The sequence below is a fragment of the Alligator sinensis genome, unplaced genomic scaffold, assembly GCF_000455745.1.
Source record: "Alligator sinensis unplaced genomic scaffold, ASM45574v1 scaffold872_3, whole genome shotgun sequence".
In the NCBI taxonomy this organism is placed as follows: domain Eukaryota; kingdom Metazoa; phylum Chordata; order Crocodylia; family Alligatoridae; genus Alligator; species Alligator sinensis.
In genome coordinates, this window is record NW_005842137.1 from 2,211,896 (window position 1) to 2,224,071 (window position 12,176).

The 12,176-nt window shown below is 40.9% G+C and overlaps 1 protein-coding gene across 4 annotated transcripts in view; it reads left to right on the forward strand.

Moving 5' to 3' along the window:
• The window catches only part of SLC16A4 (solute carrier family 16 member 4), a 17,485-nt gene extending 6,240 nt beyond the window's left edge, over positions 1–11,245 (forward strand). For 3 of the 4 annotated variants that reach the window (XM_025206060.1, XM_006025301.2, XM_025206061.1), the window contains 5 exons: positions 1,294–1,455; positions 2,255–2,830; positions 4,767–4,978; positions 6,154–6,247; positions 10,648–11,245. In XM_025206060.1, coding sequence (XP_025061845.1) covers positions 1,294–1,455; positions 2,255–2,830; positions 4,767–4,978; positions 6,154–6,247; positions 10,648–10,799 — 1,196 coding nt within the window. In that variant the 3' untranslated portion in view covers positions 10,800–11,245. The remainder of the gene's footprint in view (positions 1–1,293; positions 1,456–2,254; positions 2,831–4,766; positions 4,979–6,153; positions 6,248–10,647) is intronic. The other variant, XM_025206062.1, reaches the window with a different exon arrangement.
• Positions 11,246–12,176: the final 931 nt, after the last annotated feature.

The following is a 12,176-nucleotide window of genomic DNA, read 5'->3' on the forward strand; positions in this document are numbered from 1 at the left end:
AATGCATTTCAGGTTTATTTATTATTTTTAAATGATAATGTGCTGTACATCCTGGCCTTTTTAATTGTTTCAATGTAAAGAACAAGCAACCTACAAGAAGCCCATTTCTAAATGCCCTGGATGAAATCCTGATCCCATTGAACTCAATGGCAGGAAATTGGAGCCACGATTTCACCCCACTCATCTTGAGGAAACAAGTACGTTGCAGTTTGCATGGGTTTCCAGACCACTACTTTCAAGTCACGATCCCAATTCTAGAAAGAATTACTAAAAGTGGACCCAGTTTGGCCATTGCCTTGGTATGCCACATTTGTTCTCCAAAACAAAGGAACTATCCTCTTCATATAATCCATTCAGACGAGCTAATTCATTGAAAAAAAGATCCTAAAAACCAGAAGATGTATTTTTACCTGTATATTTATCATATCATGTTATATATAAATATGTATTTATTTTTCTGGGGCTGAAAGGGTGAAGTAGTTTTCTTATTTTATGCCACAGAAAGTAAGGCTGGAAAAGACCTCCAAAGGTCATCTAGTCCAAGCCCTGCCTGAGGCAGGATCAGCCCTAGCCAAACCATCCTATACAAATCCACTGTCTAACCTCTTAATAAAACTAGTATCAACTCTGGCAATATGAGAGGCAACACCCTGACCTGCTACAGGTAAAGCAGGGGGACCACAGAAGCCCACATCCTGCTCATGTAAAAGGTTGTTAATATATACTCAAGAGATCCCAGGTAGAGGGCCATACTCCCTGCTACCGAGGAAGGCAAACACACCTACATTTCATACCAATCTGACCTAAAATTCCTTCCTGACCCCAAATATGGCATCAGTCGGATCCGCAACAGACCCTTTAGCCAGGAGCCTCTGGCTTTAACATCCAGAGCATTGGCACACCCCAGTCAAAGCCTCCAGCCAACACCCAACATCTCCAAGGAAGACTTTAAAAAGAGCAGCGGGGGCGGGAGGAGAAGAATTCCCTCCCAGCATAGCCCGGAAGCGTGGGAAATACCTATAGCAGAACATAGGCATAGCTACACCTAGATCATCCCTGACTTGTGGCTGTCAAACCTCTTCTTGAACACCTCCAGGGAAGTGTCCACAAAACTTCCCTAGGCATCTAATTCTATTATCTCACTGTTTTAACAGTAAAGAATTTTTTCCTGATATCCAATATAAACCCACTTTGCTGCAACTTCAACAGCAGCAGAAAAAATCCACTCTGCACTTTCAGTCCCACAAAAATAACTCTTTGGGCACCGATATTTTGTTTCTGCTTTTATTTCAGGGCTGGGTTTTGCTTGCTTGTATCAAACTGCCGCCGTCATGACTGCCAGATACTTTAAGAAGCGACTAGCTCTATCCGTTGCAATTGCTCGGTCAGGAATGGGATTGACATTTGTACTGGCACCTTTCACTCAACTTTTGATAGACATATATGGGTGGCAAGGTGAGTAGGGCTTAGCTTCTCCCAACACATTCATCTCACCACTATTTAATTAGCATTACATACCCTCCTCCCCCCCAAATAATCTTTAAGACAGAATTGCGCTTTTCTGCCTCTTCCTGGTTAGAGAGAAGCCAAGCTCCTCACCCCTTTTGATGACACAATCAGAAATGCCAACTGGTCCTCTCCTGGATTGTTACCTCTTTACCAAAAGATTTATTCACTACCCAAACTGTTAATCAATCATTAGAAGTTAAATTGGCATTTAAAACTAAGCACCCTAAATTCTTAAACAGCAACTAAAAAAATCTTCCTCTTCCACCTGTTAAACTTTCCGTTTCATGTGATAACATCATTTTACTTGCCAACAAAGCAAGTAAAGCAACAAAGTTGCCAGATGAGATAAGAACCACATTTCTATCAGAACAAGCAGGGGAAACTTTTACAAATATAGTATGCATTACAGGTAATATATAAGTTTATCTATATATGAGATACAGATGCATCTTCCCTTCCCATTCAGTGGGACAGTCTGAACAGCATTCTTTATTTATCGGTTTCCTACCTGAAATGTGCATCTATTTGAAATTAGAATATTCTGAATCAAAAAGAAAATCATTTCAGCTATGGAGGCAACAGAAGTAAAAGGACTCCTATAAAAGAAAGATCTTTCTCTGACCTGATCATTTAGTGTATTCAGCATGACAAACACCACCATCCACTTCTGAAAATGTTTCCTAATATTAATGATCATGGTACACATTTCAATGACAGTCATGAAACTTATCCTCCCCTTTCTCAGGTACATTACTGATATTTGGAGGCATCATGTTAAACCTTGTGCCTTCAAGTATGTTGCTTCGCCCTATTAACCTCAAATATTCCCAAGACTCTCCTTGTAAAAATAAAGGAAATGGATCACTAACACACGACAAACGTTCAGTGGCTGTCACTGACCACTGTGATGAAAATAGCAGCAAAGAAACGGAGTTGAAGGGCGGACTGGGGCAAGACTACATTGTTACAAGCAAGTGCCAGTCAACTGGAACTGCAGGATGTGTAGTTACAGTAAACTCCACTGGTTTGGAAGGGCCTGAGAAAGACCCCCCCATCAGCAACTCTTCAGATGCAGCCGAAAAGACTGAGAGCAGCTGTAATAACCTCCAGTGGGCAAAGGAAAAGCCTAAGTCCCAGTCTGCTCCTTCCAAGCAACTTCTCCTCCATCTCTCCCTGCTGAAAGATCCTTTCTTCTGCATTTTCACCTGGTCTTTTCTGTTCAGCCAGCTGGCCTACTTCATTCCCACCTTCCACCTAGCAGCAAGAGCCAGAACACTGGGCATAGACAACATGAGTGCCTCCTACCTCATTTCAGTGGCTGGTAAGCTACATTAAAAGAATGTCAAATGTCTATTACCTTCAAGAGACTTCCCCCCCCTGCTCCTACTATTTAGCCAAACCTTGATTATTTTTTTTTTTTTTTAAATCAAGTACCAAAGCTCCTTATTCAAGTCTCCTCAGCCCTTTAGGTGTATAAACCTTTAGGTTTGTACACTACAATAAGAATTCCCCTACTGTCTCCGCTAAGATTTCGGCTTTCTATTAAGGCAACTTTTATTAATATGCGATTAACAAATAAAAAACAAAAACCAAAATCAATCAATCAGTCAACCAAGCAACTGGTTAGCTTTGTGGAGACAAAGCATCTGTAACTTTTACTGCAGGCTAAGCACAGTACACTCTCCATCTCCATTTGAACTCACCTAGTCTGTTATGGCTTGGTAAAATTATAATGTTAAGAAGTTCTTGCTGTAATCACCGTGAAAACCTGATCTTTTTGGCAGTGAATACAATACTTCTAACGGGCAAGGATTCCACCCTGGAAAAACAGCCTGTATCTTAACTCCATCTCGTTATTAAATCAGTTTCTTTAAGGGGGAAAACAAAAAAGGCCTTACCATAGGGAGGAATTTCATGTATCATGGGACTTTTCTCCACTTGAGGAAAAAGTTCTGTTATTCTCTCTCACTACAATTTTAACTCGACTTACTTAAGCACACACTTTTTAAAGGCTTATGGCATTACCTTGTCACTACTAAGCCCTCACAGTCACTATTATTGGTCATTCAATTATTCTCACATGAGTTTCCACCATGAACTGCTTTATTTATATGGAACCATTTACTGTGAGGATTTCAGCAGTGATGTATATGTCACGAGGTTTATCACAGTTCAGTCTGCTTTTAAATATGGCTGTTTTGAACAATGCCTTCCACCTTACGAAAACCAAAACACACACCAAACTATGGCTGTGGGGTGTGTAAACACAATGTTTCAGATGGTACAAGTCGCATCACATTAAGAAATGGCTCATTCTTGCTCATTATAAAGGATTTTATTATACAAGGAAATTTTACCTGAAATGAAGTCAGCATCCTTGGACTGTTAGAGGATATTTGGGCTAGGTAGGCAATTACTCCTAAATAAAGAACACAGTAATTAATTTGCAAATGATATCTTGTATCAAGAATGTTGGTAGAAACACATGTAGTAAGTTGCTTGTGTTCATCCTGCATTTTCTAACCACTGGGATATAGGCAGTGGTCATTGGCATTTCTCTGGACTCCAGACTAGAATATAAAAAGTAACAGTTCAATAAAAGCAAGTTAGCTATCCTGGGTTTATGCCTTTTATTTGAATGCTTCTTCACGAAAGAAGAAACTAGGCAGGGGAGGGGGAAGAGGGGGAATAAAAAAAATGCCAAGTCTATACAGTATCCCCCACTTCGCTGGAACACAGAGTCTCATTCATTTATTGCGAGAGTCTCACCCCAAAGATGAATTTTGAACAGCTCATCTAATCCATTAGGAATTTTGGGTTACGTTTTCTTCTCAAGTTTTAGAACCATTTAAAACTATCTTTTCCCCATATCTGTTCAATCTGTGATTACACCCCTACTGCAGAATACAAAATCTGCTGCATTTCAGACAATCATCATGCATCATGGATGACAGATCTATTAATGGCTATTGAACAGAATGGTTAGACACGTTTCCTTCAGCATCTCTAAACCAATAGCAGTGGATATCAGGAAGGGTATTGAATAGGGGATAGGATCACTCTAGAAATATCTGATTCAATGCTCCATAGCATCCAACCCTGCTCCTGCCAAGAGACAGGATACTGGGCAAAATGAACTACTGGTCTGACCCAGGATAGCACTTATTTTTTATCATGAAGTAGCACCCCCCCAAGTTTATTTTAACAGTTTCTAAATGATTTAGCTATAGCTTTCAAGATTTTCTGTATTTCTCTAGGGATCACAGAGACAGTAAGCCAGCTGCTCTCAGGGTGGATTGCTGATCAGAACTGGACCAAGAAGTATCATTATCATATGACTTACCTCACCCTGTGTGGCATTACTAACCTGTTGTGCCCGCTGGCTACTTCTTTCCCATTACTTATGACCTATACAGTAGCTTTTTCCATTTTTGGCGGTGGATACCTGGGTCTGCTGCTCCCTGTGCTGGTGAGTAGAGAATCTCATTAAGATGATAAATATTTTGCACTTTCAAACAAAGATAGGCAAAGACTCTGAATCTTATGGCTACATTTTAAATGACCGACTTCTCTGAGATGTCCTGAGGACACAGCTATCTTAACATCAAGACATCTGGAGAACGTTAGCCTAAAACTATGCTTGAATGCTAAAGCAAATAAAGTCATTCACAGACCAGATATACTAAATTACTGGAACTCCCTTCACAACATAATGCCAGTCATCTAACATAACCAACTGCTTTCTGTCTTTCTAGATGTGATTATAGCTTATTTTCTATTGTACCCTCTCTAACAGAAACAAGGATGACTCCAGTAAATCCCATTCATTTATAATTACAGTGACCATACATCCCAGTTTGGCCAGGACAGTCCCAGATATTGTAGGCCGCCCCAGCTGGTTGGTAAATATGGAAACAGAAGTCCCAAACTGGCACCACTCCACCTGTACTGCCCAGCCCAGCTGTCCCTGAACACTGGCTGGAGGTGGAGTGGTGCCCAGCCCAGCCCAGCCAGCCCCACTTTTGCCTGGCGCAGGGTTAGGCTGGGGCAAGGTAGGGTCGGAGGAGAGTGCTGCTGTGAGCACAGGCTGCTCATGTGCGCACACGCGTGAATGCAGCTTCCTAGGTGAACTTGTATTTTGGCACCTTTTGGTGCCCTCCTGAGTAGCAGCTGGGGCAGGGATCTGCTAGGGTGATCTATATCATCACCCTATTTATAACCTAAGGCAACCCTGGCAAGTTTAAAGGCTGTGAATATGTAGTGCAGAATGCAGCATTATCACTTAATCAACTTCTATGCTAGTTAAGGCACGCTACAGTGTAACATTACACGGGCAAGATTTGCACCAGTATACATCTGCACTACAGTTCAGCAAGGAATGGATTCAGAGTTTAATACATCTTCAAGTCTTTGAAGAGGGTAAATTTAAAACATATGTACAGCCCATAACCAACATCCTAATGTTTTCAGTAGTCACCTTGCCAAATCAAATCTGAATCAAAAAAAATCAAAGCTGAATTTGAAACCAGCATAGCAAACATCTTTCAGACTCTTTTCTGAGAGTAAATAGTAGCCCCCCGCCCCAAACACTTGGCACTTGAACAATGAACATTATATAAATAATCATTCTGGTTCCATGAACAGGTGGATCTTGTAGGGGTCCCCAGACTCCACAGTTACTTAGGATTTGCCTCATTCTTTGCTGGGATAGCAGCCATCGCTGGACCTCCTATAGCAGGTAATACGTGAGGAATATTTTCTCTTCATCCTCTTGATAGATCATATTCTTAGTTCCTCTGGGTGCACCTCAGTGCTGGAGTGAAGTCTGAGATCTAAACTGAAAGGTTCTCTTAATGACAGCTTTTTTTTAATCTGAAAGAAAAAACTAATTCCTTACAAAAAGCTGTAGCAGTTTCACAAATGAATAGGAAATTAATTAATAAAACTCAAACCATAATTATGCCCTGCTCATAGCTTCAGCTTAGCCTTTGTTACAGTTGAGCTTAATGCAAAAAAGATTTGAAAAAAGGGAGTGCAGTGAGCCTAACACTAGGAAGAGCAGATGCTATATTCGCATTATTTTTCAAAGAGCAGAGACTCTGAAGTGAAAGAGGTAGTTTAAGTGGTTACCTCCTATCTTGAGCAGAGTTAGAATTCATACTGCTAAATAAAAGTAATCACTTAACTGATTTAGGCGCAAGCACAGAAATCAAAACTTGCTGTCCACTCCACCATCCCCACTTCCAAAAAACAGAGGTGTGGGCCTTACTTTAATGCATTTTGGTTGATGTACCAATTAATTCAAGCTCAAGTGGTTCTTTGTTCACACAGACTGAAAAATCTGCATTCTGCTTTGGTTGCTTCTACCCAGGACAAAGCCTGTCCTCTCACTGAAGCTTTAATCTTACCTTCATACCTAAAACATGATCAAACTCTTCTGCTATTCCCAAACTGCTGCAAAGTCGAACATCAGGGGATAAATGCCATCCTGTTACTGTATTAAGAATACAAGATAAAAAAGTGCCAACAGTTTTTTTTATGTGCTCCACTCCATTGATCAGCTCTTTCTTGCCTGGTTAAACACTTTGTTCTCAATCTGCCTTGTGTTTTACTAAGAGCACTACGCTATAATGTTTTACTAGCATACTAATGTATGCCACATTGGTTAGCACCGTGAAAGTCATGCCCCTAACAGGCATAGCTGTACCAACAAAACCCCCTACTACATGTAACTTATATCAGCAAGTTCACTAGTATTACAAAGTATACTGTTCAAAGAAATGACTTAGTTATACTGGCTAAAGAACTCCTTTTGCCAATATCAGCTGTATAAAAAAAGCTATATTGGTATAATTATTCTAAGGCTTTTTGTAAAATTAAGTGAACCCTTAGCAATTTATATGAATATTTCTGTATTTCCTCCTTTTTAATGTGCATCATACCTGACAATATTTACTGCACCTTTTAATTATTTGTAATCTCTCCCCTTTACAAGATTTTTTTTTTTTAATCCTGAAGCCTCTACTAGTCAACATATTCACTTTTTTGACTTTGTATCTATAATCAGGCTTTTGCTTAAAGCTGGGGTCCAACGTGCATCAAGTGTGCCACAGGCAGCATGTGCAGCCACTTCTTTTGGCACTGAGCAGATCCTACAGGGAGCAGGGAGAACAAAACAGGGAAAGGCTGGGAGAGCAGTGCAATGGATCAGTTAGGGGAAGGGGACTGGTGTAGAACTTGGGGAAAGAGCAGGGCTTACCTTGTGACATACCAGAAAGTTTAGCCCTCGGTGGCTTAAAGCATTAGATTTACAGACCTGGCAATCAAAGGTCATGGACAGCTGTTAGATTTGTAGCACTATAGAAGTGCCACACAACTATGAAGCACTAAAAAGTGTAGCGCAGTAGGCACAGATGTGCACAGCCCCCTGGCTGCAGCACTACAAAGTCACTGTGAAAGCAGTCAGAGGCATGTTCTCCAGCCAGGGAGTCATAGGGGGCTGCTGAGGCCTGTAGGTCTGCTCCCTCTCCACCACAGGGGAAGGACAGTCTGTCAGTGATAGGGGGCTGTGGCAAGCAGCGCTGCAGCCACCATTCCCAGCAGGACTGCAGCTCTGCTTGACGCAGGTGAGCCCAAGCCCAGTTTTGGTCCTGCACTTACTGACAACCTGGTCCCAAAAGGGAAGGGTCACAGGGCTACACACAGTAACTGTCAACCACACCCCTTCCTCCCTTACAAGGGAAGGAGTGGAGCATTGCAGGATGCTGGGGGACCAAAAATGTCCTACAGAGCTACCGTGCACTGTACAAATATTATGTGTAGCATTACAAGGGAGGTCCTGCTTCATCCAGGAATTTGTCATGCTTCCATGTTTGCTGTGCTTTAGGGTACATGAACACCTATTCCCTCCACTTCTGTAGTGCTACAAGAGCATACATAGCCTTACAAATGTAATGTCTGTCCTTGGCCAAACTTGTCAAAATAAGTGGGATGAGAGAACCAGAAATAGGAGACAATGAAACCAGCAAGACTACTGAAGCAGCCTCATTTTTCCAACCCCTTCCATTGTGCATGTCACTTTCTCCCAGATGGGAAAACAAGATGGGAAAGTCCATGCGATACCATTGTACCCTGGACACAAAATGCTCCAAAAGAAACTTTACAATATTCTCATTCAAATCCAGCTGCATAAGCATGAAACTTGCACATGCTGGAAGTTAATCAATAAGTCAATGTTTGCAGAAACATTTGCTCCTAGCAGAGCACTTTAAAAAGTTAACTAAAGAAAGAGTAAATTACTGCTACTATTAGAGGTAGCTCCTGAAGTTTGTCTTGACTGGATTAGCTGAACCACCCCTAACAAACTGAGTATTTCTAAACCTAAGGCAGACTTTAAATAAAAAGAAAAAAAAAAAATCTGCCAGCTCAAACTATTCTCTATGTTACATGGTTTGGAGATGTTAGGGTCCATATTCCATACATTAAAAACACAACAACAAAACACCCATTGAAAATATATAACCAGGAAAAAAAATGTTCCTTAATAAGTCTGGCTCCTCCATTATTGCTTTATGGTCAAGTCCTCTGTAACTGGCTAGACTCCCAGGGCTTCAAAGGTTTGAAGGCTCAGTGGCCAGTGGTGCCCACTTACCTGCTGATCCTGTAAAGACACAGCTGCTGGATGCTGCTTTGACTTTCTGGAAAAGAAAGACAAACATTTAAGACAAAAAGAAAAAGCTTCACAGAAGAACTACAAACTAGATAGCAGCATTTTTTTCCACATCAGTTAGAGCCAAAAGTAAGGAGACAGTTTGTAGAAAATGTTCTCTGAGCACTGTAACAGCATACAAGAAACCCTAGTTCCCTCAGTGGGGAAAAAGGAACTGAAAGACCAGTACTAACGCCTGTACTTTCAAATGCAGCATAGGCATGTCCTGAAAAAAAAACTTCAAAATGTTTCCTTGTAGACCAAGGATTTACTAACATTATTTACAGGGACCCTGCTTTTCAGAATTTTGCACTGAAAAAGAAAAAAAAATCCACCCTCCCTCCCCCCACAAATAAGAGAGCAGAGAGCCCATTAAGACATCCCGCCGATCCAAGTCTCTCAACAGTATGTGCTTAAGAAACCTGATGTGAAAGCTGGTACAGGAAGTAAGTGCTATCTACTGGTATACTCTGAACATAGATGAAGAGAAAGTCAGATTATCAAGTATCTTAAATAGTCATACCTGCTTGTCTATCCATAGCCCAAGCCATCTCAAGTTTTTTGGACTTGAGGCCTCTAAAAAACTTGCGTGAATTGAGCGGTGCCCAATTTCAAACACTAACTTGTATACTAGTGCTTGCTTCCGGGGGCGAGACTGTCCAGGCAGAAGCAAACCTGAACTTGCGCTTATCTTCTCACACCTCATGACAAAGCTCAATGACACCCTACGGTTCTGTAGCATCCTGGCTAAGAATCACTAAGCTAGACTCTCTCCATCATGTAGCTGACAGAAACAGGAGCAGTTACGACACCACTGCTGCATATTTCTTCCCAACCTACCTATGGGCAGAAAGGTATGAGAGGAGACTGGGATTAAATCTATGGTACAGTCACCTACTCTGGCTATCTTCAAAAAACGTCTGGATCCTCACCTTGCTGGGGTCAAATGACCCCAGCAATCTTTCCTGCCCAAGCGCAGGGGGGCTAGACCTGATGATCTCAAGAGGTCCCTTCCAGCCCCTAACATCTATGAATCCTGCAAGCACTTTTTGCATGCAAGCAGTCAGTTTGTTAACGAGACTATACACATGTGGTCGTATAGTCTACCTGTGGGTTATCTTCCCTCTATTTTAAATAGCAAAGATATAATCGAATGTCGCCTATGTGTCTAGTGGACACAATTATCTCTCTCCATTTTCTGGCCAAAGGAAGCCTACAAAACTCATAAGTACTTAAGGGTCTGTTGTAAACATTCTGTAGTAAAAAGGTTTGTGGAAGAGAGGAGGAAAACTAAAGAGAATTTATGAAGGATTCCTTGGTACGGTCCCATCTTTTCTTTTCCGTGTACGTTCCAAAATGAGGTCCTGGAAGGCTTTTCCTGGGTGAGAAGTCCAGCAGCTTTAATAACTGAATTGTTATATCTTCTCCAGGTTGGCTGTACGATTACACGCAGACATATGCCTGCTCCTTCCTCTTTGCTGGAACCTGTGCGCTCATTTCACCCATTTCCTTCTTCTTTGTGCCTCTGGCCCAGAAATGGAAGCTAAAAAAAGAAGATGGTTTGAGCATAATTACAGCTTAGCTGAAGAAGTTTTGCTGCAGTTGGGACGGGACAGTTTGGCTTGTGTACAATAAGAAAGTGAACATTAGGAGGCGTTCTTCACCAAGTAATAAAAAGACACCAAGATTAAAGAGAAGTGTCATGTTTGAAGACAGAGACTCAATTTAACTTACTCTGCTTAAATGTTATTGCTTCATGCGACTGAAGTGGACTGAATTAGTTTTAAGTTTTACTCAAAACATCCAGGTGAAGATGCATTTCAGTCACTTTTTGGCTCCTAAAATATCCTGTTTGGTAGGAAGCCTAGTTGTCTTTTATCAACTTTACTGCTTCCGTTTTTTGCAAAGATGTAATACATTTAAACATCATTAGTCAGAGCCTTAGTTTTAGAAAAATCATTTCCATTTCTTCAGCTCACATAACCAGTGATTTTAGCCTAAACAGTAAAAAACAGACTCACTTTCAGGATAAAGAACTGTGATCTTCAGAGGAGCTGTAACAGAACTTCTTGCTTATGAGGTATATGCATCTGGAACAATGATCAAGAAAAAGCAGAGGAAGTACTAAAAAAAAAATAAATAAAAAAAAGATGAAGCAATTTCAAAGAAACTGAAACAAAATAACTGTTTTCAACAACAAAGGAACACTACCATGGCTGCTAAAATACAACCTACTAATAGCTCCCAACTACAGGTCATGTTGCATCTATCATTGCATATAGAATTGTGTAACCAAAAGCACTGCTAATTAAAAAAATACTAAGATAAAGTAAGCTGGTGTTTAGTCTTCCATTCATTCAGTGAGCTACAATTATATGATGTATTTTTTCATTAAGGAAGTCACGCAGCTCAAGTGTGCGTTTGAAAAAAATTGGGAAAAGAAATAAAACTGTAAAAGAGATCACCCCTTCAAGTAAAGAGAACAAGGAAACCAAAACCAACTCTTTTTTTCTAGTTCAGTAAGTCGGCGCTACCATATAAGTCAGAAAAGTGCAAGTACGCCAGGCAAGATGGTTTTTTGTTTTTAGACGTATTATATTAGGGCTTTAAAAGCAAAGACTGAGGCCTCGATGTGCCACGCACTCTGAATACAAGAAAACCCTGCTCCAAAGTTTTTGCTGTCTGCCTAGAACAATGAGCAGGCAAACAAAGGTACAAGACGGGTACACCAGGCAAGCTAACTCCTGTTCCAAGCATGTCACATGATAGCAGACTTAACAGCTCTCGAGACATGCATCAATGCTCTTCTTCATCATACTCACTCCTCCACAACCCCCGTTCAAGTGACTGGGTCATGCATTACATATTGGAATACTAACAAGAGATTTGACATGTCTGTAAATGCAGTTTCAAAGACAAGGCCAAAAAAATTCACGTCACCTCATTTACTTGGACCTAC